Source organism: Nycticebus coucang, chromosome 18 (genome assembly GCF_027406575.1).
Source record: "Nycticebus coucang isolate mNycCou1 chromosome 18, mNycCou1.pri, whole genome shotgun sequence".
NCBI lineage: Eukaryota > Metazoa > Chordata > Mammalia > Primates > Lorisidae > Nycticebus > Nycticebus coucang.
Genome location: NC_069797.1, coordinates 76,435,232 through 76,459,406, shown reverse-complemented (window position 1 = coordinate 76,459,406; position 24,175 = coordinate 76,435,232). Strand labels below are relative to the sequence as shown.

The 24,175-nt window shown below is 49.3% G+C and overlaps 2 protein-coding genes across 9 annotated transcripts in view; both read right to left on the bottom strand.

Moving 5' to 3' along the window:
* TMC8 (transmembrane channel like 8) overlaps positions 1-24,175 on the bottom strand; it is a 256,022-nt gene that overhangs the window by 180,691 nt on the left and 51,156 nt on the right. The gene's annotated exons all lie outside the window — the stretch shown is intronic.
* AFMID (arylformamidase) lies at positions 1,492-24,146 on the bottom strand. 8 transcript variants are annotated; one of them, XR_008375668.1, is made up of 12 exons: positions 23,982-24,131; positions 21,187-21,283; positions 12,905-13,009; positions 12,786-12,834; positions 11,458-11,543; positions 11,299-11,371; positions 11,026-11,123; positions 10,738-10,816; positions 10,506-10,641; positions 10,094-10,198; positions 4,871-4,995; positions 1,538-2,087 (listed from the first exon to the last, which is right to left on the bottom strand). XR_008375668.1 is itself a non-coding variant. In XM_053570566.1 (11 exons), the coding sequence occupies exons 1-11, from the start codon at positions 24,039-24,041 to the stop codon at positions 2,004-2,006; spliced, it is 972 nt and encodes a 323-aa protein (XP_053426541.1). In that variant the 5' UTR covers positions 24,042-24,146; the 3' UTR covers positions 1,492-2,003. The 8 variants fall into 8 exon arrangements, 7 of the variants coding, with proteins under 7 accessions (XP_053426541.1, XP_053426544.1, XP_053426542.1 ...); XM_053570566.1 differs by lacking the exon at positions 4,871-4,995 and having other exon boundaries at positions 1,492-2,087; positions 23,982-24,146; XM_053570567.1 differs by lacking the exon at positions 4,871-4,995 and having other exon boundaries at positions 1,534-2,087; positions 21,193-21,283; positions 23,982-24,146.

The following is a 24,175-nucleotide window of genomic DNA, read 5'->3' as shown; positions in this document are numbered from 1 at the left end:
ACACACTGGAGAATTAGGCTGCCTGCAGAGCCCAGTCTGCAATGGAGGTGGGTGGGGGAGTTGACAAAGATTTGACTATATTTTAGGAGAAACACTGCACCCCACCAGCCCTCCAATGGATGTGGGTGTCATCCCCGGGGGGCAGCCTTGGAACATGACCACGGGAAGTAAGTGGACAGCACAGGAATGGTCTGTCCAGATTATAGAAAAGGGGAGTAGAGTCAGTCAGTCCAGCCCCGGAACAGGGTTGTGGCTCCCCAGACATGTGTGCTGGCTTAGCCTGATGCAGATGTCCCACTTTCCAGCTGACCGCCCACCGTGGCTCTCTATTTCCACCAGGCACTTCCCTAACTGCAACGACTTCTCCTAAGGAGCCCACAGGGGCAAGCAACAGGCTGGTCTTGGGATCATCTCCCGGGCATTATGAGCAGATGCCCTGACATCTTGGTTGGGCTACAGGTCCCTCGGGTTGGCCCCGCGTCTGTGGGCCTCCAGGATGTGGGCAAGCCTGCCTCAGGCAGAGCCAACCTCTGGATTGTGGAGACCCAGGCAAGCCCAAGCCTCCTTGGAAGCCCTAAGGGCTGGCCCTTCCTTTGCAGACACCTCTTCCTGGAAGGAGTGTCATCAGACTGGTACAGTGGCCCTCCAGGCTGAAGGACACACAGTCCTCTGTGCTAGACATTATCTTCAGATGCAGTTCTGTGGTATCTAACAGGACAACCAACTTTGTGTGTGTTACTTCATTTTATCCAAAGGAGGCAGGCAGAGTGAGGATCAAAATAGACAGAATGGATTCCAGCTGGGCAGAGGCTCTAGGCTGTGCTGAGTCAGCTCTTCAGCTCCTGGATCGTGGGAAGGTGTGCAACCCCGGAGGGCCCAGGGAGCTGAATGGGGGCTTCTTTTTTTTTTTTTATTAAATCATAGCTGTGTACATTGATATGATCATGGGGCATCATTCACTAGCTTTACAGACCGTTTACCAAGTTTCACATATACCCTTGTAAGATGCACCGCTGGTGTAATCCCACCAATCCCCTTCCCTCTACCCACCTCCCCCCTCCCTCCCTGAATGGGGGCTTCTTAAGGGCCTGGGGCAGTGATATGAAAACACTTCCATATGGTAACTACTGTGTCCTGGGCATCCTGACCCACGTCGCCTCCGGCAGCACGCCTACAAGGGGCAGAGCAGGGCGTCCTCCTCTGGCCAGCGTGACACAGGGGTGACCTGGGGTCACGGCATCATGAGGACCTGCACCTCTTGCTTCCCGAGCATCACGTTTGAAGGCAGCTGAGGCCCACCTCGGGCTCCCTTTGCTCTGGTTCAGGTTCACCCTCAGCCTTTGCTAGTTTTGTTTGTTTTCATTTTCTTTTTTTTTGTAGAGACAGAGTCTCACTTTATGGCCCTCGGTAGAGAGCCGTGGCGTCACACAGCTCACAGCAACCTCCAAATCCTGGGCTTAGGCGATTCTCTTGCCTCAGCCTCCCGAGTAGCTGGGACTACAGGCGCCCGCCACAACGCCCGGCTATTTGTTGTTGTAGTTTGGCCGGGGCCGGGTTTGAACCCAGCACCCTCAGGATATGGGGCCAGCGCCCTACCCGCTGAGCCACAGGCGCCACCCTGTTTTCATTTTCTTTTTTATAAACAGAACCATAGCTTACAGATTCTGGTATTAGTTTTTATGTTTGAAGTCTAAACCCCTCTAGGAAGAATGCCAGCAGAAGGCATGCAACAAGGATTAGGTTTATGTTTTCCACAGTCTGGTGGGTTGGTTCAATAACTGGCTTTGTACAGCGGGGTTTGTTTTTTTTTTAAGAGACAGAAACAAAGGGTTTGAGATGTGGCCTTTCCGGGCTAGGACGGGCCCAGCTCCTGAGTCTGTCTGTTCATCTACTCCTGCTCCATCCAGTTATTTTATGCCAGAATAAGTGGAGACCACCGGCAGCCATCTTCATCACCATCTTGTGCTAGGGGACAGGGCCTGGGTCATGAGCCAGAGCAAGAGCTAGCCAGGTGGGCTGACCCACAGCACGGACTTGGCCTTTCTCTCCTCCAAGCAGCAGTTCCCAGCAATAGTAAATCCCACAGCCTAGTAAAGAGAAAACCTGTTGTTTAACAAAATAAAAGATGAGTGGTGCCCTGTGTGTTGGAACTGGCTGTTCTGAGAGTCACTTCCCCTCTGAGGGAGGAGGGCAAAGCCCTCACATCCTCTCAACTGCCCCGGCCAGAAGTAGGTCGCCCTGCAGACCGCCATTCATTTAGTGTTGTAACTTTTTATTTTGATGTCACTTTGAGGAAGAGTCACAAGAATGGTATAAGGAATACTCATATACCCTTTACCCAGATTTTCTGTTTATGTTCTTGCCATTTGTTTTATCATTTTCTCTCCAATTTCTCCATGTATACACACACACACACACAAATTCAGGTATGTGTGAGTATATACCACATACATTTATATGCATGGATATGGGTTCTTTACCTCAATCATTTATGAGTAAGTTCAAGGCCGGTGACACTTGACTCCTAAATATTTTCTTTTTTTGAGACAGAGTCTTGTTTTTTCACACTGGGTACAGTGCCATGGCATCATAGATCACAGTAGCTGAGACTACAGGCGCCCACCACAACACCCAGCCATTTTTAGTAGAAACAGAGTCTTGCTCTTGCTCTGGCTGGTCTCAGGTCTCAAACTCCTAAGCTCAAGCAATCCACCCGCCTTGGCTTCCCAGAGAGCTGAGATTCCAGGCATGTGCCACCATCGTCTGGCTAAGGAACAAATTTTAAAAGAAAGAGGAGCTAAGGAAATGTAAAAAGAATTTACATTTCCTTTTGGTCTGCTGAATTTCTTAATGGCCAGAGATCCACATGGGTTGGGTGTGGTCTGGCGAAAGAAAGTCAGAGAGATTTTATGCCTTGTTGAAAAACTGTAAGTTGGGCGGCGCCTGTGGCTCAGTGGGTAGGGCGCCGGTCCCATATGCCGGAGATGGCGGGTTCAAACCCAGCCCCGGCCAAAAAAAAAAAAAAACCAAAAAAAAAAAAAAAAAAAAGAAAAACTGTAAGTTGATACTTTTTTTTTTTTTTTTTTTTTTTTTTGAGGCAGAGGCTCACTTTGTCAACCTCGGCAGAGTACTATGGCATCTTAGCTCACAGCAACCTCAAATTCTTGGGTTCAAGCGATCCTCTTGCCTTAGCCTCCCAAGTAGCTGGGACTACAGGTGCCCACCATAACACCCGGATATATATATATATATTTTTTGAGACAGGGTCTTGCTCTTGCTCAGGTGGGTCTCCAACTCCTGAGCTCAGACAGTTCAGCCACCTCGGCCTCCCAAGTGCTGAGATTACAGGTGTGAAAAACAAACAATTTATATTAATTAAAAATGTTTATTAAATAAATTTTAATTGCCCCCCCCTTGTCACCCTGGAGGTTATCTGCTGCTGACACATGTGTACCCTTCCAGTCTTACTTCTGTTCATACAGAAACAGAGACGAGCCTGCCATATGCCTGTAAATACAGCTAAGTATCCATTTATGCCTTTGCTTACCCAGAAGCGCTTAACCTTATGGCACAGGGAGCCATTCTCAACCCAGGGCTGGTGAGGAATGGGTTCCCTGCTAGCAGCTATGAAGTGTCTCACAAGGTAATTGTTACAAATATTAATTAATGAAGTCCCACAGTTTGTGAGTCATTTCCTTTAAAAGTCTAGAGTGAGGGGCTGCGCCTGTGGCTCAGTCGGTAAGGCGCCGGCCCCATATACCGAGGGTGGCGGGTTCAAGCCCGGCCCCGGCCAAACCGCAACCAAAAAATAACCGGGCGTTGTGGCGGGCGCCTGTAGTCCCAGCTACTCGGGAGGCTGAGGCAAGAGAATCGCTTAAGCCCAGGAGTTGGAGGTTGCTGTGAGCTGTGTGAGGCCATGGCACTCTACCGAGGGCCATAAAGTGAGACTCTGTCTCTACAAAAAAAAATTAAAAAAAAAAAAAAAAAAAAAGTCTAGAGTGAGGGTGCAGTGGCCTATTATGCTTCATATACTACATCCCTATACAAGATGTACACTGGTCCCCCTGTATCCATGAGGACATGTTCCGAGACCCCCAGTGGATGCCTGAAGCCTTATACCAGGCGGTACATAATCATACGGGGGCCAGCAGCAGGCTGGTCTCGGGATCATCCAGGGGAAATTCTCCAACTGCTAGATGTTCAGAGGAGGGAAAGAGGCAGAGGGCTGGGGATGGGAACTGCACACAGACCTCGGGTGGGCAAGGGGAGCTTGTCCTACCTGTGGATGGCACTGTCCTCAATGTCAGGGTGTCAGCCCGAAAGCTAAGACCCCAGGGCACTTAGGGACAGACCCAAGGGACAAGTAGCCCCCAGGACGGAGCAACAGAAGACAGAAGTAAAAGGCAAAACAAAGACTGGTTGAGGGAAGCCCTTGCAGGGTCAGTGAAGACAGGAGACACTGCGTGCTGTGGGTCAGGCAGCCGCCCTTGTGACTGCCCAGCGCTGCTCAGAAGCTGCCCAATAATATGTAAAGGAATGAGCAATACAACTTTATCCAGGCGGAAATTTGACATGTATACTTTCGACATGTTATAAAATTTCTTATTTGGTTCTTTTTGAACTGTCTAAAAGTCTTAAGAGCATTATTGGGTTAAGAGCACTATAAACACAGGTGGTAAGTTGGAGGTAAGCCACTTCTATCACGCACTGTCAGAGACACAGTGGCAATTCTGGGCATCTCAGAGTGCCGACCTTCCCCCGAGCCATCCCTCAAGCCCGATCCAGGCTGAGAAGAGGGACAACATGGAGACTGTCACAAGAGTTCACGGCAGTGGGAAGGAGGGACTCTTGCCTGGACAGGCAGGCCTACCAGGCGGGGCTGGGCACTGGGAGAAGCACCAGCTGTGCTCTTTGAGTAGGCGCCAGGAGTTGGGGTGCACACAAGCTGGGGTCTAGGTGTCCTCAAAACTTCTGAAAGATTGTTTTCAAAATAATCTGCAGCAGGAAGAGAAGACACAAAAGCCTCAGAATTGGAGCAGCTGTGGACAAGGATTTGATTAAGCAAACAGTGGTGTTTCTTAGGTTCCTTCCTTTCTTAGGTTTTATGGGTGTTAATTTCCTAGTTAAAAAAAAAAAAACCAGTAATATGGCTGGGTACAGTGGCTCACACCTGTAATCCCAGCATTCTGGGAGGCTGAGATGGGTAGACTGATTGAGCTCAGGAGTTCAAGACCAGCTGAGTCAGAGCAAGACCCCACATCTAAAAAATGGGTGGGCGTTGTGGAAGGCGCCTGTAGTCCCTCCCAGCTACTCGGGAGGCTGAGGCAAGAGGACCACTTGAGCCCAAGAGTTTGAGGTTGCTATGATCTATGACTCTACAGCACTCTACCCAGGGCAACAGAGTGAGTCTGTCTCAAAGAAAAAAAAAATATGTAAACATTCATAGTAGAAAATGTAGATTTTTAAAAATGTAGACTTTCGGGCGGCGCCTGTGGCTCAAAGGAGTAGGGCGCTGGTCCCATATGCCGGAGGTGGCAGGTTCAAACTCAGCCCCAGCAAAAAAAAAAAAAAAAAAACACACACGCACGCACACACACAAATAATAAAATAAAATGAATCCAATTTCTATTAAAAAAAATGTGGACTTTTAATACCACAGATAAATGTCTTTTCATTTGCATACACACAGATCCAGGGGTATGGCTATTTATGTCGTATTAAACTAAGAATGCATGAGACCAGTTGTTTCTCATGTTTTTGCTCTCACAGAATGGGATCTGAACTGATTTCACATATCCTTTTTTTTTTGAGACAGAGTCTCACTATGTCGCTCTTGGTAGAGTACTGTGGCATCACAGCTCACGGCAACCTCAAACTCTTGGGCTTCAGTGATTCTCTTGCCTCAGCCTCCCGAGTAGCTGGGACTACAGGCACCCACCACAACACCCGGCTATTTTTTGTTGCAGTTGTCATTGTTGTTTAGCTGGCCTGGGCTGGGTTTGAACCTGTCAGCCTCGGTGTATGTGGCTGATGCTGTAACCACTGCACTATGGGTGCTGAGCCTGAATTCACATATCCTAAGCAGTGTTTACAAATTTGACCTTGTTTCCTAATTATATCATAACTTAACCTCTCTGGATGTTTAGGTTGTTTCCAAGTTTTAAATATTAAGAAAGAACATCTTTGAGTGTTCATTTATAATACTAAAGTCAGGGACAGCGCCTGTGGCTCAGTGAGTAGGGCACCAGCCCCACATACCGAAGGTGGTAGGTTCAAACCTGACCCCGGCCAAACTGCAACAACAACAACAACAAAAAAAAACAGCCAGCCATTCTGGCAGGCACCTGTAGTCCCAGCTACCCAGGAGGCTGAAACAAGAGTATTGCCTAAGCCCAAGAGCTGGAGGTTGCTGTGAGCTGTGACACCACAGCACTCTACCAAGGGCGACAAAGTTAGACTCTGTCTTTAAAAAAATAATAATAAAAAAATAAAAAAATATAATGCTAAAGTCAAATTCCAAGCAGAACTATTGGGTCAGTGGGTTTGCCACACTGAGCTCCAGAAATGTTGGGCCAGTATGTGCTCCTGACTAGCAGAACCCCAGAGAGCTTGGGGCATTACTATTATTAGATCATTTCCAATGAGAGATGGAGAAGGAATCTCATTTTAAGTTACATTTTAAAGCAGTTTAATCTTTCCCCATGTTTACCAGATATTTCTATTTCTTTTAAATTTGTCTGTCATTATTTGTGTATTTTTTCCTATTTATTTTATTTTATATATTTTTTAGAGATAGGATCTCACTCAAAAACCCAGGCTGGGTGGCGCTTGTGGCTCAGTGAGTAGGGCACTGGCCCGATATACTGAGGGTGGTGGGTTCAAACCCAGCCCCGGCTGAACTGCAACCAAAAAATAGCTGGGTGTTGTGGTGGGCGCCTGTAGTCCCAGCTGCTCGGGAGGCTGAGGCAGGAGAATCGCGAAAGCCCAAGAGCTGGAGGTTGCTGTGAGTCCTGTGATGTCATGGCACTCTACCAAGGGTGGTAAAAAAAAAAACAAAACCCAGGCTGAAGGGCAGTGGCCCAATCATGGCCTACTGCGGCCTCCAACTCCTGGGCTCAAGTGATCCTCCTATCTCAGCCAAGTAGCTAGGACTATAGGCACTTGCCATCACACCCAACTAATTAAAGAAATTTTTTTGTAGAGACAGGCGTCTTACTATGGTGCCCAGGCTGATCTTGAACTTCCATCCTCCTGGCTTGGCTTTCCAAAGTGCTGGGATTATAGGTATGAGTCATTATGTCAGGCCGATTACCGTTCTTAAAGAGAAGTAACTTTTTTTTTTTTTTTTTGTAGAGACAGAGCATCACTTTATGGCTCTCAGTAGAGTGCCATGGCGTCACACAGCTCACAGCAACCTCCAACTCCTGGGCTTAAGCGATTCTCTTGCCTCAGCCTCCCAAGTAGCTGGGATTACAGGCGCCCACCACAACGCCTGGCTATTTTTTGGTTGCAGTTCGGCCGGGGCTGGGTTTGAACCCGCCACCCTCGGTATATGGGGCCGGCGCCTTACCGACTGAGCCACAGGCGCTGCCCAAGAAATAACTTTTTTTTTTTTTTTTAATTTGGGACAGTCTCACTTTGTCACCCTTGGTAGAGCACCATAGTATCACAGCTCACAGCAACCTCAAACTCTTGGGCTTAAGCGATTCTCTTGCCTCAGCCTCCCAGTAGCTGGGACTACAGGCGCCTACCACAACGCCTGGCTAAAAACTGTTCTGATTTGAAAAGTCTTTTTAAGGTTAACCATGTGAATTGAAACTGGATGCTACAAAAACCACATGGAGGTGGTACAGCTAATTAAAAAGCCAAGTTAAGGCCTGGTGAGATGGCTCATGCCTGTAAATCTCAGCACTCTGGGAGGCCAAGGTGGGTGGATCACTTGAGCTCACGAGTTTGAGACCAGCCTGAGCAAAAGTGAGACCCCCGTCTCTATAAAACTAGCTGGGTGTTGTGGCAGGTGCTTGTAGTCCCAGCTACTCAGTAGGCTGAGGCAAGAGAATCACTTGAGCCCAAGAGTTAGAGATTGCTGTGAGCTATGATGCCACAGCACTCTACCGGGGGCAACAAAGTGAGATTCTATCTCCAGAAAAAAAGCCCAGTTAATCAAAAGTCCACTTTCCCAGGCCAACACTGTGGCTCACACCTGTAATCCTAGGACTCTGGGAAACCAAGGCAGGATGATACCTTGAGCTCAAGAGTTCAAGACCAGCCTGAACAACAGTAAGACTTTGTCTCTACTTAAAAAAAAATATATAGAAAAATTAGTCAGGGATTGTGGCAGGGACCTTTAGTTCCAGCTACTTGGGAGGCTGAGGCAAGGAGATTGCTTGAACGCAGGAGTTTGAGGTTGCTGGGAGCTAGGAACTCTAGCCTGGGGCAACAGAGTGAGACTCTGTCTCAAGAAAAAAAAGAAAGAAAGAAAAAGAAAGCCCACTTTCTTGGGAAAAAAAAAGAGAAAAATATAGCTATATCTGCTCACATCTGTGGCAAATATATATTTTTTTTTAATGAAACCCAACTTGAGGTTTCTATTTTTTTCTAAAATACATTCAAGTGAATATATCAAGGGAATTTGCTATATTAAATGGCTTAATCTTTTTGCATTAAAAAAAAGAATTAATTTGTGCCTTGTTCTTGAAACATTTTACAAGAATATCCTTTTGCCAAGTCTTCTGTGTGATGGTTTTTTGATGTGAATGCCGTTTCTTTTGAACTTTTGTCATTTTTTTTTGTTTGTTTTTATTTATTTATTTATTTTTTTAAATTGTTGGGGATTCATTGAGGGTACAATAAGCCAGGTTACATTGATTGCAATTGTTAGGCAAAGTCCCTTTTGCAATCATGTCTTGCCCCCATAAAGTGTGACACACACCAAGGCCCCACCCCCCACCCTCCGTCCCTCTTTCTGCTTTTCCTCCCCCCCCAAGTGGCAAATATTTTTATCAATCCCACCCACATCTTTTTTGCAGTTTTTGTCCAGGGCTGGGTTTGAACCCGCCACCTCCGGCATATGGGGCCAGCGCCCTACTCCTTTGAGCCACAGGTGCCACCCAATTTTCCCTTTTTTTTGAGACAAGGTCTTGTTCTGTTGCCTGGGCTAGAGTATAGTGGCATCAATCATAGCACAGACATGTGCTAACATGCCCTGGCAATTTTTCTATTTTTTTGTAGAGATAGGGTCTTGCTATGTTGCTCAGGCTGGTCTTGAACTCCTGGCTTCAAGCAATCTTCCTACCTCAGCCACCCAAAGTGCCAGGATTACAGATGTGAGCCCCTGTACTCAGCCCTCAATTTATCCTTTGACTTTTAATTGTTTATGGTATTCTCTGCAGTAAAATTGTAATAAACACACATATATATATATTTTTAGAGACAGAGTCTCATTTTGTCACCCTCGGTAGAGAGCTATGGTGTCACAGCTCACAGCAACCTCCAGCTCTTGGGCTTAGGTGATTCTCTTGCCTCAGCCTCCCGAGTAGCTGGGACTACAGGCGCCCACCACAACACCCGGCTATTTTTTTGTTGCAGTTTGGCCAGGGCCAGGTTTGAACTCACCACTCTTGGTATATGGGACCAGCGCCCTACTCACTGAGCCACAGGTGCCACCCCTGTAGTAAACATTTATGTAGCCAAATCCATCCATCTTTTTCTTTTTTTTTTTTTTTTTTACCTTCCATCTTTTTCTTTATAGAGTTGGTGTTTGCTTTTATTCATAGACACAGGCCAACACCTTCTCCCACCTGCCTCTCCCACCCACGTAGTCACTGGTAGATCCCACCTGTGTGCCCGGATAGGATTCCCCAGAGATCTGGGCTGTTCCAGACAGAGGTGAAGTACAGGAAGCCAGCACAGCATTTGACTCCTGCCTCAGCACCCAGAGCTCCCACCCCCAACCTTCTGGGTGCCAAAGAACCATTGAAGGTGACTTGGCTATGCAGGCCTGCCTGCCCACCCCTGTTCAAGGGGCTAGACCAGGGCCCTGCTGTCCACCGTGAAGGGGCTGCCGGTCATCTGGGAAGGACTGAGGTCTCACCTGCGTGAGCACATCGTCCTTCTGGGTCAGATTCTCAATGATTTCAAAGTGATCCACATTGCAGAGTTCTTCAAAAGAGGCTTTCCACCCTCCTTGGCACAGGGCCTGGGCAGGAGAAACCGGAAGAAGAGGTATGAATCTGCAGACACTCCTGACCATGCCTGGTAGGTCTCAGGAGCTCAGTAAGTGGGTGGCGCCTGTGGCTCAAGGAGTAGGGCGCCAGCCCATATACCAGGGGTGGCGGATTCAAACCCAGTCCCGACCAACACTGCAAAAAAAAAAAGGAGCTCAGTAAGTATCTGCTGAATGAGTGACTGATAGTCTTAGGGCCCGTTTGGGTGAAAGCAAGAAGAAGATAATGTGAAGATCACACGACCTGGACCTCTGGTGGCAAACCACATGCTAGGAGTACCTGATAAAACTCCCTGGACTGGCGCTGGAACTCTGGGGAGTCGTGCTGGCCCACAATCACCTGCACGTGGCAGGTAGGGTCTGCCGGCTGTGTCAGGGCCACCAGCAGCTGGGGGCTGTTCTTCTGGGCATCCTCCCTAATGTGGGGTGAGGTGGGGGCATGGGCAGGAGTCAGGGCAGGAGGAAGCCAGGATCTCGGTGAGCTGGGGCTGGGGGGTGGCCAAGGGACTCACGGTGCTAAGTGCAGAAGGGCATTATTCGAGGTGAACATGATAGGCTCCAGGTCGTAGATCCCACTCACCAGGAAGAAGCCTGAGAAGAGAAAGCCATGTGCAGGGGAGCGAGAAAGGCAGCCCACCCTCCAGGCCAGAGGGGCAGGCCCAGGGGAGGGACAGGGGGAAGCAGAGAAGGCCCTGCTCACAGGGCTCACAGCTGTTAGGATTTGGAACAGCTGGTCCCAACCCTCAGGCCCACTGGGGAAGGGGAAGGCTGCCCAGCCAGGCTGCAGTCCCCATGGAAACCTTTGAGGTTGGGCACGACTCCAAACTTGGTCCAGTTGGCCAGGAGCATCATGGCAGTCAGGTGGGCCCCAGCTGAGTGTCCACACAGGTAAATTCCCCTAGGAATGGGTCAGAGCAGAGAGATGGATTTGCATTAAGTTTCCCAGCCAGTATCAAGGAGTCCCAATTTTCCTTCTGCTCTCTAGGCCAGAGGGGCAGCATGGCTGTGTCCACTGGGCATCATCCTCCCGCCCAGCATGGTCCAACAAGCAGGAGGTCTGCAGCAACACCCACCCATTGCGCGGATGCTGCCTCTGCACAAACGCCACACTCCGTGTCACCTGATCTACCATCTGGGCCAGGGTGCCTGCACAGAGAACCCGAGCTGGCTTGGGGGCTGTCTCCCCGTCAAAGCCCACCAGCCCCCCAACACACAGCCACTGCCCTTGTTACCTCTGGGAGCAATGTCATAATCCACAATCACCACTGCCACTCCTTGTGCTGTCAGGGCTTCCACCATGAAGGCAGATTCGTCTTTACTGCAGAGAGAGACGGAGATGGGACAGTCCAAGGTAAATTGACCACGGTGCTGCTTCCCCTGTGACCTGGACACACCATGTACCAGATATCCTGTCCACACAGAGCTTCACTGCGTTCACTGAAAGCCCCATGCCCTGGGAAAACTCTCCTCAGTCCTGAGTAAACAGGGGTGGTTGGTCACTCTGGCTTTTCCCTGGAAAAGCAGGCTTGATGTTCTTCTCACTGTGAAGTGGGTTGTCCAAGTGCTCACCCCTAGAAATTATGAATGTGACCTTATTTGGAAATAGGATCTTTTCAGACGACATTAAGAATCTTGAGGTGAGGTCATCCTGGATTCAGGTGGGCCCTAAATCCAACGACTGGTGTCCTTATAAGGAAAAACAGAGCCAGGCGTGGTGGCTCACGCTTGTAATCCTAGCATGGTAGGAGGCACACGTGGGTGGATTGCCTGAGCTCAAGGAGTTCAAAACCAGCCTGAGCAATAGTGAGACCCCTGTATCTAAAAAAATAGCTGGGTGTTGTGGCAGGCACCTGTAGTCCCAGCTGCTTGGGAGGCTGAGGCTAGAGAATTGCTTGAACCCAAGAGTTTGAGGTTGCTGAGCTGTGATGCCATGGCACTCTACCAAGGCCAGCAAAGTGAGACTCTGTCTCAAAAAAAAAAAAAGAATTTAAAGCTTGGTGCCTATAGCTCAGCGGCTAGGGCACCAGCCGCATAAACCAGAGCTGGCGGGTTCGAATCCAGACTGGGCCTGCTAAACAACAGTGACAACTCCAACCAAAAAAAAAAAAAAAGCCAGGCATTTTTGTATCTAAAAAAATATCTGGGTGTTGTGGCAGGCGCCTGTAGTCCCAGCTACTTGGGAGGCCAAGGCAGGAAAATCGCTTAAGCCCAAGAGTTTGAGGTTGCTGTGCGCTGTGACAGTACAGCACTCTACCAAGGGCAATATAGTGAGACTGTCTCAAAACAAACATGACTTGGCAGGTGTGCAAGGAGACAGATGGCAGTGACACAGCCTCAGGCCAGGGAGCATCTTGGGCCACCAGAAGCTGGAGGCGGCACGCAGGACCCTGCCCTGGAGCCTTCAGGGGGAGCATGGACCTGCCCACACCTGGATTTCTGGGTCCCCACTCCAGAGCTGCAACCCAGGTGGCAGTTTGTCGCGGCAGGCAGCCGCAGGAGACCACCCAGACGGGGAAGATGAATCTCCTTTGGCTCCATCATCCCCATTTCCCGGACTCACCTTCCACTCTGCCAGTATCCTCCATGGAAAAACACGAAGCAGGGGAGGGCTGCAAAACCGAGGGGGCGTGTGGGCGGGGCCGGCGCCGCTCAGCGGCAGAGCCCCGCCCCCTCACTGACCTTCTGTCGCCTCCCGGGGAAGGTAGACGTCCAATTTGTCCCCTTCGCTGTCTCCGTAAGGCACGTGCAGCAGGCTCCTCCTGGTGGCCCGGGCCCTCCTGGTGGCTGTCTCAGAAACAGACAGGTCACTGTCAGCACGAGCTCAAGTGGCAGCGGTTTCAGCCAGGGTAGAAAACTCTTGGCTGAAATCTCCCCGAGTAGACAGGTCAGCCAGGGCTATGAGCGCCTTCCGTGAGAGGGGACACCCAGGTCCCGACCCGTGCCTCTGAGTGGACCAGGGCTCTCACTGGCACCTTTTCAGCGCTACTGAGTCTCACTTTGTCGCCCTTGGTAGCGTGCCAGGGCGTCATAGCTCACAGCAACCTCAAAATCTTGGGCTCAAGCAATCTTACCTCAGCTTTTCATTTTTTTTTTTCAGTAGAAATGGGAGTGGGGGAGTCTGTCTTGCTCAGGCTGGTCTTGAACTTGTGAGCTCAAGTAATGCCCTACTTCGGCCTCCCAGAGTGCTGGGATTACAGGCGTGAGCCAGCATGCCCAGTGTTGGGACACGCTTGTTAACTGCATCACATTGTACTGTGTGCTCTAGGAGGTGCAAACTTTCCCAAATATTTGTAAAAATTGTATTCTAGGAACTCACTTGACATCAGTAAACAGTGAAACACTGAATACCCACGAGGGCACAGTGGAAGAGCTCAGGGCAACCCAGCGGTGGCTGCGACCTGGCAGGGGAGAAAGGGAGAGCACGGCCTTTCACACAGGTGTGGAGGGGCAGGGACTCTGCTCACAGTCCAGTTGTTCCCCAACCATCACCCAAACCCAGCCATTAGCTCCCTCAACACTGGGCTAGAGAGTGTAAAGTGTAGACTCTTCCTTAAGGCAACTTGGACATATGTATCCAAGCCCCTAAATCATTATCCGCACTTATAAAGAAAGAATCAGAAATATTCCCAAGGATTTGTTTTAAGGATGGTCACAGCAATGCTATTTTTTGAGACAGTCTCATTCTGTCTTCCTGGATGGGGTGCTGTGATATCATAGCTTACAACAACTTTAAACTCTTGGGCTTGAGCAATCCTCCTGCTTTAGCCTCTTTAGTAAGTGGGACTACAGGTGCCAGCTACAATACCCAGCTAGATTTTCTTTTCTTTTTCTTTTTTTCCTTCTTTTTTTGAGACAGAGTCTCAAGCTGTCACCCTGCGTAGAGTGCTGTGGTGTCATAGCTCATAGCAACCTCCAACTTGGGCTCAAGCAATCCTCTTGCCTCAGTTTTTCTATTTTTAGTAGAGATGAGGGTCTCGATTATGCTCAGGCTTGCCTTGAACTCGTGAGCTCAAGCTATCCACGCACCTTGGCCTCCCAGAGTGCTAGGATTATAGGCATGAGCCACCATGCCTGGCTCTTAGATTTTCTTTCTTTCTTTTCTTTTTTTTTTTTTAATTGTTGTTGTTGCAGTTTGGCCTGGTCTGGGTTCGAACCCACCACCTCGGCATATGGGGCTGGCGCCCTATCCACTGTGCCACAGGCACTGCCGCCCCCCTTTTTTTTTTTTTGAGACAGTCTCATTATGTCGTCCTCAGTAGAGTGCCATGACGTCACAGCTCACAGCAACCTCATACTTTTGGGCTTAAGAGATTCTCTTGCCTCAGCCTCCCAAGTAGCTGGGACTTCAGGCGCCCACCACAATGTCTGGCTATTTTTTTTTTTTTTTTTGCAGTTGTCATTGTTGTTTAGCTGGCCTGGGCTGGGTTTGAACCCTCTAGCCTTGGTGCGTGTGGCTGGTGCCATAACCACTGTGCTATGGACGCCGAGCCACTCAGCTAGATTTTCTATTTTTAGTAGAGACAGGGTCTCATTCTTGCTTAGGCAAATAGATCTCGAACTCTTTTTTCTTATTTTGAGACAGAGTTTCACTTTGTTGCCCTTGGTAGAGTGCTGTGGCATCACAGCTCACAGCAACCTCCAACTCCTGGGCTTAGGCGATTCTCTTGCCTCAGCCTCCCGAGTAGCTGGGACTACAGGTGCCCACCACAACACCCGGCTATTTTTTGTTGCAGTTTGGCCAGGGCCACATTCGAATCCACCACCCTTGTCTCAGCTGGCACCCTACCCACTGAGCTGCCCAGATCACAAATTCTTAAGCTCAAGCAATCCACCCACCTGAGACTCCCAGAATGCTGGGATTACAGGTGTGAGCCACTGCACCTGGGCATTAACTTATAATAGCAAAAAAACTGGATATAGCTCGTGTGACATGGAACAGAAAACTAGTTCAATACATTATGGTGTATCCCCTTCTCCATTTTATTTTCTATCTCAGCATTCTTCATCCTTAATAGATATTTTTCCAGTTTACCATCTATCACTAGAACAAACTCTGTGAAGACAAGGGCTTTGTTTTGCTCACCTCTATCTACCTAGGACTTGATACATAGTAAGCATTTAAAATAAAATTGCATAGAAAGAAAAGGAAATTATGTAATGAATATGTACTTCAATAAGCAAGGCTGGGTCAACTGAATATCCATACAGAAAAAAAATTTCTTGACCCCTACCTCACACGGTATATAGGGATTCACACCAGACGCATTCTAGATAAGACAAGAAAGCCTTTAGAAAAGGAAATAGAAGATCTTTAAAATCTTAGAGTAGGCAAAGACTGCATAAGCAGGACCTAAAACATGCTAATCGAAAGGGAAAAACTGGGCCAGGCAAGGTGGCTCACACCTGTAATCCCAGCACTCTGGAAGGCTGAGGTGGGTGGATTGCATGAGCTCAGCGTGCTCAGCCTGAGCAAGAGGGAGACCCAGTCTCTACAACAGATAGAAAACTAGTGGGGCGGCTCAGCGCCTGTGGCTCAAGAGGCTAAGGCACCAGCCACATACACCTGAGCTGGCAGGTTCGAAGCCCAGGCCTGCCAAACAACAATGACGGCTGCAACCAAAAAATAGCCAGGCATTGTGGCGGGCGCCTATAGTCCCAGCTACTTGGGAGGCGGAGGCAGGAGAATCGCTTGAGCCCAGGAGTTGGAGGTTGCTGTGAGCTGTGATGCCATGGCATTCAACCCAGGGCAACAGAGTGAGATGCTATCATAAAATTTAAGAAATAAAAAATATATATATATATATATTTTTTTTTTGTAGAGACAGAGTCTCACTTTATGGCCCCTGGTAGAGTGCCGTGGCCTCACACAGCTCACAGCAACCTCCAACTCCCGGGCTTAAGCAATTCTCTTGCCTCAGCCTCCCGAGCAGCTGGGACTACAGGCGCTCGCCACAACGCCCGGCTTTTTTGGTTGCAGTTCAGCCGGGGCCGGGTTTGAACCCGCCACCCTCGGTGTATGGGGCCAGCGCCCTACTCACTGAGCCACAGATGCCACCCAAGAAATAAAATATTTTTAAAAACCCTAGAACTATGAGAGAATCCATTTCTTTTGTTGAAGCTACTCAGCTTCTGGTACTTTGTTATGGCCGTCTTAGCAAACGGACAGATCATCATCATTCTGGAAGGTCCTTCTGAGAGCGTGTGTAGACAGTCAGGTAGGGCTGAGACACACAGCTATTCTGCTCAGTTTAGGCCCTTTGTGACCTTCACCTCATGTCTCCCAATCTTGCTGTTTTGTAAATTCACTAAAACTGTGTATCTTCAGTAGTTTAGGGCAAGTGATGTAGGAGATTAACTTTTTTTTTTGAGACAGAGTCTCATTTTGTCATCCTCGGTAGAGTACTGTGGAGTCATAGCAACCTCAAACTCTTGGGTTGAAGCTATTCTCTTGCCTCAACTTCCCAAGTAGCTGGGATTACAGGTGCCCGCCACAACATCTCACTATTTTTAGAGACAAGGGTCTCACTCTGGCTCAGGCTATCTCAAACCTGTGAGCTGAGGCAGTCCACCCACCTCAGCATCCCAGAGTGCTAGGGTTACAGGTGTGAGCCACTGTGCCTGGCCTAGGAGATTAACTTTTGAATTGGAATGTTGTTTTCGGTCATGGGTTATGCTGATTATTATTTATGATGGGTCATGAGTTATACTGATTATTATTTTTTAAGTTAACGGTTAATGTGGTTTTTGCTTTGAACTTTCATGTACAAAACAGTGGTTTTGGAAATGGAAGCACAGAACAGTCTTGGAGAGGCTACTTTCACTGTTCTTCAGAATCCCAGCCTTCTGACAGTTTGGTGGACCTATCCCCGTCTCTGCTTATTGGTTAACAGCGGCAGGTGGCTGGACCCTCTTTGTCTGATAACACTACACTTCAGGGGATGTTTGCAGGCACAAGGTTCTCTGGTTCTGGAGACAAATCTCCATGGGGGGGGTGTCAAAGTGGTAATCCCTCAATATTGGCCTCCAGCCCACTTCCCTGCAGTCCACCCCCAACTGGACTTAGGAGATGCTAGTAAGTCAGGCACCGATGGGGTGCTGGGGTGACCTCCCCAAAAGATCTGCAGTCCAGTTCCCAGTAGACTCCGAGAGCAGAACCTGCATCTCAGAAAAAGCTCTGAGTATCAACCTGCTATTTGGAGTCCATGGCCCTCCCTGGAGAACCCCCATCCCTGACCTCAGTGGCCACAGTGGGCCCCCCCAAACATGCTTCCTCCAGGTGTGTGACTGATCCTGAAACTCCAGAAGGTGTGGACACGGCAGGAGAGAACGAAGGCTGAGACTGAGAGCTCATGGAAACCGCGCTGTGCGCACGCTGTTAAAAACCAAAGCCAGAAGAAAAAGTAATGGTAGATGCCATGTTTCCCACATGCCAAGACCAGGCATGAGGCTGCCCTCCCAGGACACCAGAGTGGTTGCAAAACCAATTTTTTTTTTTTTTTTTGTAGAGACAGAGTCTCACTTTGTGGCCCTCGGTAGAGTGCCGTGGCATCACACAGCTCACAGCAACCTCCAGCTCCTGGGCTTAAGCGATTCTCTTGCCTCAGCCTCCCGAGTAGCTGGGACTACAGGTGCCCACCACAGCACCCGGCTATTTTTTTGTTGCAGTTTGGCCAGGGCTGGGTTTGAACCTGCCACCCTCAGCATATGGGGCCAGCGCCCTACTCACTGAGCCACAGGCGCCGCCCTGCAAAACCAATTTTGCCAGCAGCAACTGTGTTACCAACCCTGGCCTTTGAAGGGGCTCTCTATGTATTGATAAGAGAAGATCTCCAAGAAATACTAAGTAAAACATAAATGTGTTTCCCATGGTACCATCTGTGTTGAAGGGAGGAGAGTGTCCATGTTAATGACGGCAGCCACCTTGGTAGGCACGAGACACAGGGCAGATGGGGGCAGGGAGCGTTTCACCGAAAACCTTCTGTGTACTTTCTGACTGTGTAAACATACTCTCTCTTTCTTTTTTTTTTTTTTGAGACAGAGTCTTGCTCTGTTGCCCAGGCTAGAGTGCCATTGTGTCAGCCTAGCTCACAGCAACCCCAAACTCCTGGGTTTGAGTGATCCTCAGCCTCCTGAGATCCTCATAAGGACTACAGGCACCTACCACCATGCGTGGCTAGTTTTTCTATTTTTAGTGGAGACAGGATCTCACTTTTGCTCAGGCTGCCATCAGCTGACCTTATGATTAAATTCCTTTTTTTTTTTTAGACTCTGCCACTATGTTATGTATTTAGAAATAGCTTAGGATTGAGGCTCTTGCTTCAAAGAAATCATTTCAAAGTCTCAGGCCAAGGTAGGGCTTAAAAAGGGAATTTGGTATGAAGGGCATGCAAAAGTGTCAAGAGGGGGCATGCCCGTAGCTCAGTGGGTAGGGCTCTGGCCACATACACCGAGGCTGCCAGTTGGAACCTGGCCTGGGCCAGCTAAAACAACAATGACAACTGCAACAAAAAAAAATAGCCGAGCATTGTGGCAGGCACCTGTAGCCCCAGCTACTTGGGAGGCTGAGACGAGAGAATTGCTTAACCCCAAGGGTTTGAGGTTGCTATGAGCTATAACGCCACGGCACTCTACTGAGGGTGACATAGTGAGATTCTGTCTCAAAAAAGAAAAGAAAAGAAAAAAGGAGGCTGGAGCCATCTCAGAAATGTAATTCTCAAAGGAGATAACTTCAGATTCTGTGGAAAGGTGGAAGCCAAATTAATGCCCAAAAAATCCATGATGAACAAAATAACAAAATTTTAAATTGAAGCAGGCTCCGAGCTAGCTGGCACTTGCCCCACCAGTCTCACTCTCATCCTACTCTGCTGGGCTTGTGCTCTCCGCCTATGAAAGGAACCAGTTATCCTCGAAGCACCACCGTCTACTGGAGCCTCAGTCTCAGGGAGGGGCAGCTTGTTCACTTAGAGCACTAGCCAGCTGATCCAGAGTTCACTAGAGCGATTCTGAGCACACAGCATAGCACACTGTTAGATCCACTTTCTGTGTTTCACTCCTTTTCTCACTGGAGTCAGCTCTTTTATTCCTAGAAACAATTAAGATAGCCAAACAGGTTTCCTCCAAGCTTATGCATGTTTCACCACATACCCACATATTTATTGAGCAAATAGAGACATGTGGCAGAGCTGGACATGGCAATGGATCCCAGAGAGCCTCAGAAACAGCTCTGTCCCATGTCTATTAGGACAAAGGGGATGTTGGAATGTGCTGGAAGAAATCCCCAACAAGTCTGTTCCTCCTCCTGGCTTATCTCTGTTTAGAAGACCGCCAATCTGAGGAGCCGGGCAGCTGCCTCAGAGAGGCTGCGTTCAGCCTGCTAAAACAAAGCTGACTTGTCAACAGGCCAGCTGCTCCTTTTTTTTTTTTTTTGTAGAAACAGAGTTTCACTTTATCGCGCTCGGTAGAGTGCCGTGGCGTCACACAGCTCACAGCAACCTCCAACTCCTGGGCCTAGGCGATTCTCTTGCCTCAGCCTCTCCAGTAGCTGGGACTACAGGCGCCCGCCACAACGCCCGGCTATTTTTTTTTGTTGTTGTTGCAGTTTGGCTGGGGCTGGGTTTGAACCCGCCACCCTCAGCATATGGGGCCGGTGCCCTGCTCACTGAGCCACAGGCGCCGCCCCGCCAGCTGCTCCTTAATCATACTTCCTCCTGCAGCCTGCTGCCCCAAGGCAGCACAAAAACTTAAGCGTTCAAATAGATGCAGAGCAGAGATAAAAATTTTCCTTAAGGCAACTCTCTTGTCCCCCAAGGATCCCTGGGCATTCTTTATCTTCTCCAGCCTCTTGCTGGGAAGAGGAAGAGAATATCTCAGACCTCTGCATTTAATGAGGAAATGCTGTCAACAGAAAGGACGGAAGCTTCACTCCTGACGACCTCCGGACCCAAGTCCCTCTCAGCAAGGAGGCTGGGACAGCTCCATCCACTCGTGTGGACTGGGTAGGACAAGAACAGAGCACCCTGTGCACCTCATGCAGATGAGGAAATCAAGGCCAAGGAAGCGAAGGGCTACCCCAGGTGACACCGTGAGCGACAGAGCCCAGACCCAAACCAGCTCTGTCTGAAGTTGAGGTCACTCCAGGGGTTTCAACAGTGCCAATGTACCTCATCAATAGCGAATCATCACCTTCTTAAACTGGGAAACTGACACTTCTGAAAGCAAATACATTTCCAAACTTGGGGTTAAAAAAATTTTTTTTTTCCTTAAGGCTCCACTAGCTTACCAGTTCCCAAGCTTTGATTTTATTAAAGGAAAAAGGCTTCTTCTTCTTCTTCTTTTTTTTTTTTGTAGAGACAGTCTTACTTTATGGCCCTCGGTAGAGTGCCGTGGCCTCACACAGCGCACAGCAACCTCCAACTCCTGGGCTTAAGCGAGTCTCTTGCCTCAGCCTCCCGAGTAGCTGGGACTACAGGCGCCCACCACAACGCCCGGCTATTTTTTTTTTTTTGGTTGCAGTTCGGCCGGGCCGGGTTTGAACCCGCCACCGTTGGTATATGGGGCCGGCGCCTTACCGACTGAGCTACAGGCGCCTCTCCTTCTTCTTTTTTTTTAATAAATGGCAACAGCATTCCACATCCAGCAGTGGAGGGAGAACCTTCCTTTTCCCACTTTGCCTCCCTTCAAAACCACAGCATGTGGCCTCATGGGCCTGGGCATGGTTGGCTGAGCAGGAGGAGAAGCTAAGCATGGTAGACTGAGCCTGGACACCACCCAGGCCTCCCCTGCCTCCACCAGGCCCTGCAGCGAGCGCCCCAAGCAGGGTAGGCTCACAAAATGCCTGGTGGCCAGGAAATGGCTCTCAAGGCTCAGGTGATACAGCTCTTCCTCCCTCCCCCCATACCTCCTGGCATTCTGAACCCTGCCACATGCTAAAGGCCACCCAATTTAGCCACAAGAGGTCACACCAGTACCCTCGATTCCTATCTGGAGGTAGGTCTTCAAGGCTTCCTCTGGTCTCATTTGGACCGCCCATCTGCTCGGGGAGTATTGATTCTCCAATTCCTGTAGGACAGAGACACAAGGCTCTTTAAGACCTTTATTCTCAAGGCAAAGTGAACCCTCACCCCTCTGCATGCCCAGATGCTCCTCTCTGCCTCAAGGAGCCCCCTTCCCAGGATCCCAGGTCTCAAAGACGCCCTCAGCTTCCTTCAGTCCCCTTTAACCTCCAGCCTGTCAACCCACTCCCTACCCTCCTCCCACAAGGTGTCCCATTAGCTGCTCTAGATACATCAAAGATGCCCTATACTCATGATCTAGTGGGGCACCAGCAGTGGCTGTACCTTTAACCCCTGTCTGCCTTAAGGGGAGACAAGGTTCCATAAATGTGTCCAGTTAATGCCATTGTGGGCGCCACCCTACAGCAAGTAGGACCACAGGAGGCCAGGTGGCAGGGGTGGCCACTGCAGACAAGGAGCTCATCTCCCTGGAGAGGGGGCAACTCTGACTGCAGGAGGACTCAGCATGCTCAAAGGCACAGAGGGGAGGAGTAAGGAATCAAAGGTCAGTTTGTAAATGCTGGCAGGCCAGACTCCTGAAGCACAAAGATAAAGCTGGGAGCTGGAGTGGGAGGAGGGAGGGCTGTGAATATCAGACTCAGATGTCCAGACTCAACGCAGGAATAGGATTTTGGAGAGAGGCCTCAAAGCAATCATCAGGGAAAATTTGAAGACAGGGGGCTCAAGGAAAGGCCTGAGACCAAACACCTTCTCAAGCTGTCGCCCCGCGTACAGTGCCCTGGCGTCATAGCTCACAGCAACTTTAAACTCTTGGGCTTAAACGAGTCTCTTACCTCAGCCTCCCAAGGAACTGGGACTATAGGCGCCCGCTACAGCACCCGGCTATTTTTTGGTTGTAGTTGTCCTTGTTTGGCAGGCCCGGGCTGGATTCAAACCCACCAGCTCCGGTGTATGTGGCTGGCACCCTAGCCGCTGAGCTACAGGTGCCAAGCCACCTTCTGGCTGTTTCACCCTAGGCAAGTTACTTAGTCTCTAGGACTCAGTGCCCTCTTGGGTAGAATGGCCATACCAGCCACCTCACAAGGTTGAAGAGATAAGGAATGTAAGTGAAGTGAAGCCAACACTCAAATGTGGGTTGCCACCTCTTCTGGTGAATGGGACTCTTGGCCAGAGGTCTTTGGAGCTGTACAATGTGCACCTGTAAAGGTCATTATCTGTAAGCCACCCCTGACATACTCCATGAATGCCATGAATGATAATGCAGTGAGTTTCTGAGAGTCCTCTAATATTGTAAGCAAATGTGTGTGCCTGTCGGGGGGATAAGATTTCCTGGTGCAACATCTATAATTGTCATCAGATTCTCAGATGTGCCCATGATGGAAAAAGAACCACTGCCTAAAATACAGGAAAACTAGTTAGGAAATTACAACCGAATGATAATCACACTAAGTGTCTGGAAGTGCACCATGTGCTTTGCGTGTGTCATTTTAATCCTCAGTGAACAGTGGCCTTTCTGCTCCTTCTGAAACTGCCCTTACAAATGGATGAAGGAGTGCAAGGCAAAATCTAGGTTAAGGGTAGGCCCTTAACTCTGCAAAGGAGCAGGCTTAGCTAAAAGAATGAGAATAATCATTTGCTTGATAACAAACCGTCCCCTAGTTTGTTTCTTTATCCTGGAGTCATGAGCACCACCTGTTTGGAGCCTTGGGGTAGTTTTTGAGATATCATTCAGTTCCTGCATTCCAGTGACAAACACATGCTGACCAAGGAACTTATACATCTGGTCTTGGACCATCCACCCAAACTCCTGCATTCCAGTAACTAACCCAGCCCAAAGCACTGCCAGCAATGTCCTGAAATCGCCCCATCAGTAAACCCTGAGTGTTTAATCTTCTGCCCACCAAACTGACTTTAAAAACCCTGTCCCACCAATTCTCTTGGACGCAAATTTGAGAGACTTTTCCTGTCTCCTCGCTTAGTGCCCAGCAGAATAAACTTTCCCTGATGTGCACAAATTCTGTTTGTGACCATTGCCTTTCTGTTGGGCCGTGGGCAGATGAACCGGTACAGAATCAAACACATTGCATAACCTCAGGTCAAGATCAAGAATTTTGGTCCCGGCTCGGCGCCTGTAGCTCAAGTGGCTAAGGCACCGGCCACATACTCCGAGGGTGGCAGGTTTGAACCCGGCCCCAGGCCAGCTAAAGCAACAATGACAACTGCAACAACAACAAAATAGCCGGGCGTGTGTCGGGCGCCTGTAGTCCCAGCTATTTGGAAGCTGAGGCAAGAGAATCGCTTAAGCTCAAGACTTAGAGGTTGCTGTGAACTGTGATGCCATAGCACTCTATCCAGGGTGACAGCTTCAGACTCTGTCTCAAAAAAAAAAAAAAAAAAGAACTTTGGTCCCTAACCTGAAGGTCTATGAATATTGTCGTAGCCAGGAATTCAACTTTCTCTAGCCTTAAAATCGGGCTAACAAAAATCTGCCTGCAGGCAGCGCCTGTGGCTCAAAGGAGTAGGGTGCTGGCCCCATATGCCGGAGGTGGCAGGTTCAAACCCAGCCCCGGCCAAAAACTGCAAAAAAAAAAAATCTGCCTGCAGTGAGAAGTAGGTGCTCAGCCCGCCCACAGGAGTGATCTAGATGGCCCCTATGTTTCTTTCTTCGAATCCCAATGTCATCAATGAGCTAAACTCAGCGGCCCTAGACCCCAGACCCCAGCCCTTCCCTGCAACCCGCCTACCTCTGTAGACATCTTCTTCCAGGGGGCCTCGCCCCGGTTACCTACACTGGAGACGTCCATGACTGTCTACTGTGGAAGCGAGGTGCGTCCCGCCCCTTAATCCTTGGCTGGAGGGGCGGGGCTCGAACCGGAGCACGCCCTTCCAGGCCACGCCCACCGCCTCATTTCCGGAGACCAGGGGCTCCCTTTGCTCT

Bases quoted from the DNA above. Each gene is read 5' to 3' on its own strand.
- AFMID (XM_053570566.1), bottom strand. From the start codon at position 24,041: ATGGACGTCTCCAGTGTAGGTAACCGGGGCGAGGCCCCCTGGAAGAAG. The intron at 21,284-23,981 runs GTAGGCGGGTTG...TCTGTCCTACAG, and splicing joins GGAAGAAGATGTCTACAGAG to GAATTGGAGAATCAATACTC. The intron at 10,817-11,025 runs GTTTCCATGGGG...TTCTCTTCTCAG, and splicing joins AGTCGTGCCCAACCTCAAAG to GCTTCTTCCTGGTGAGTGGG.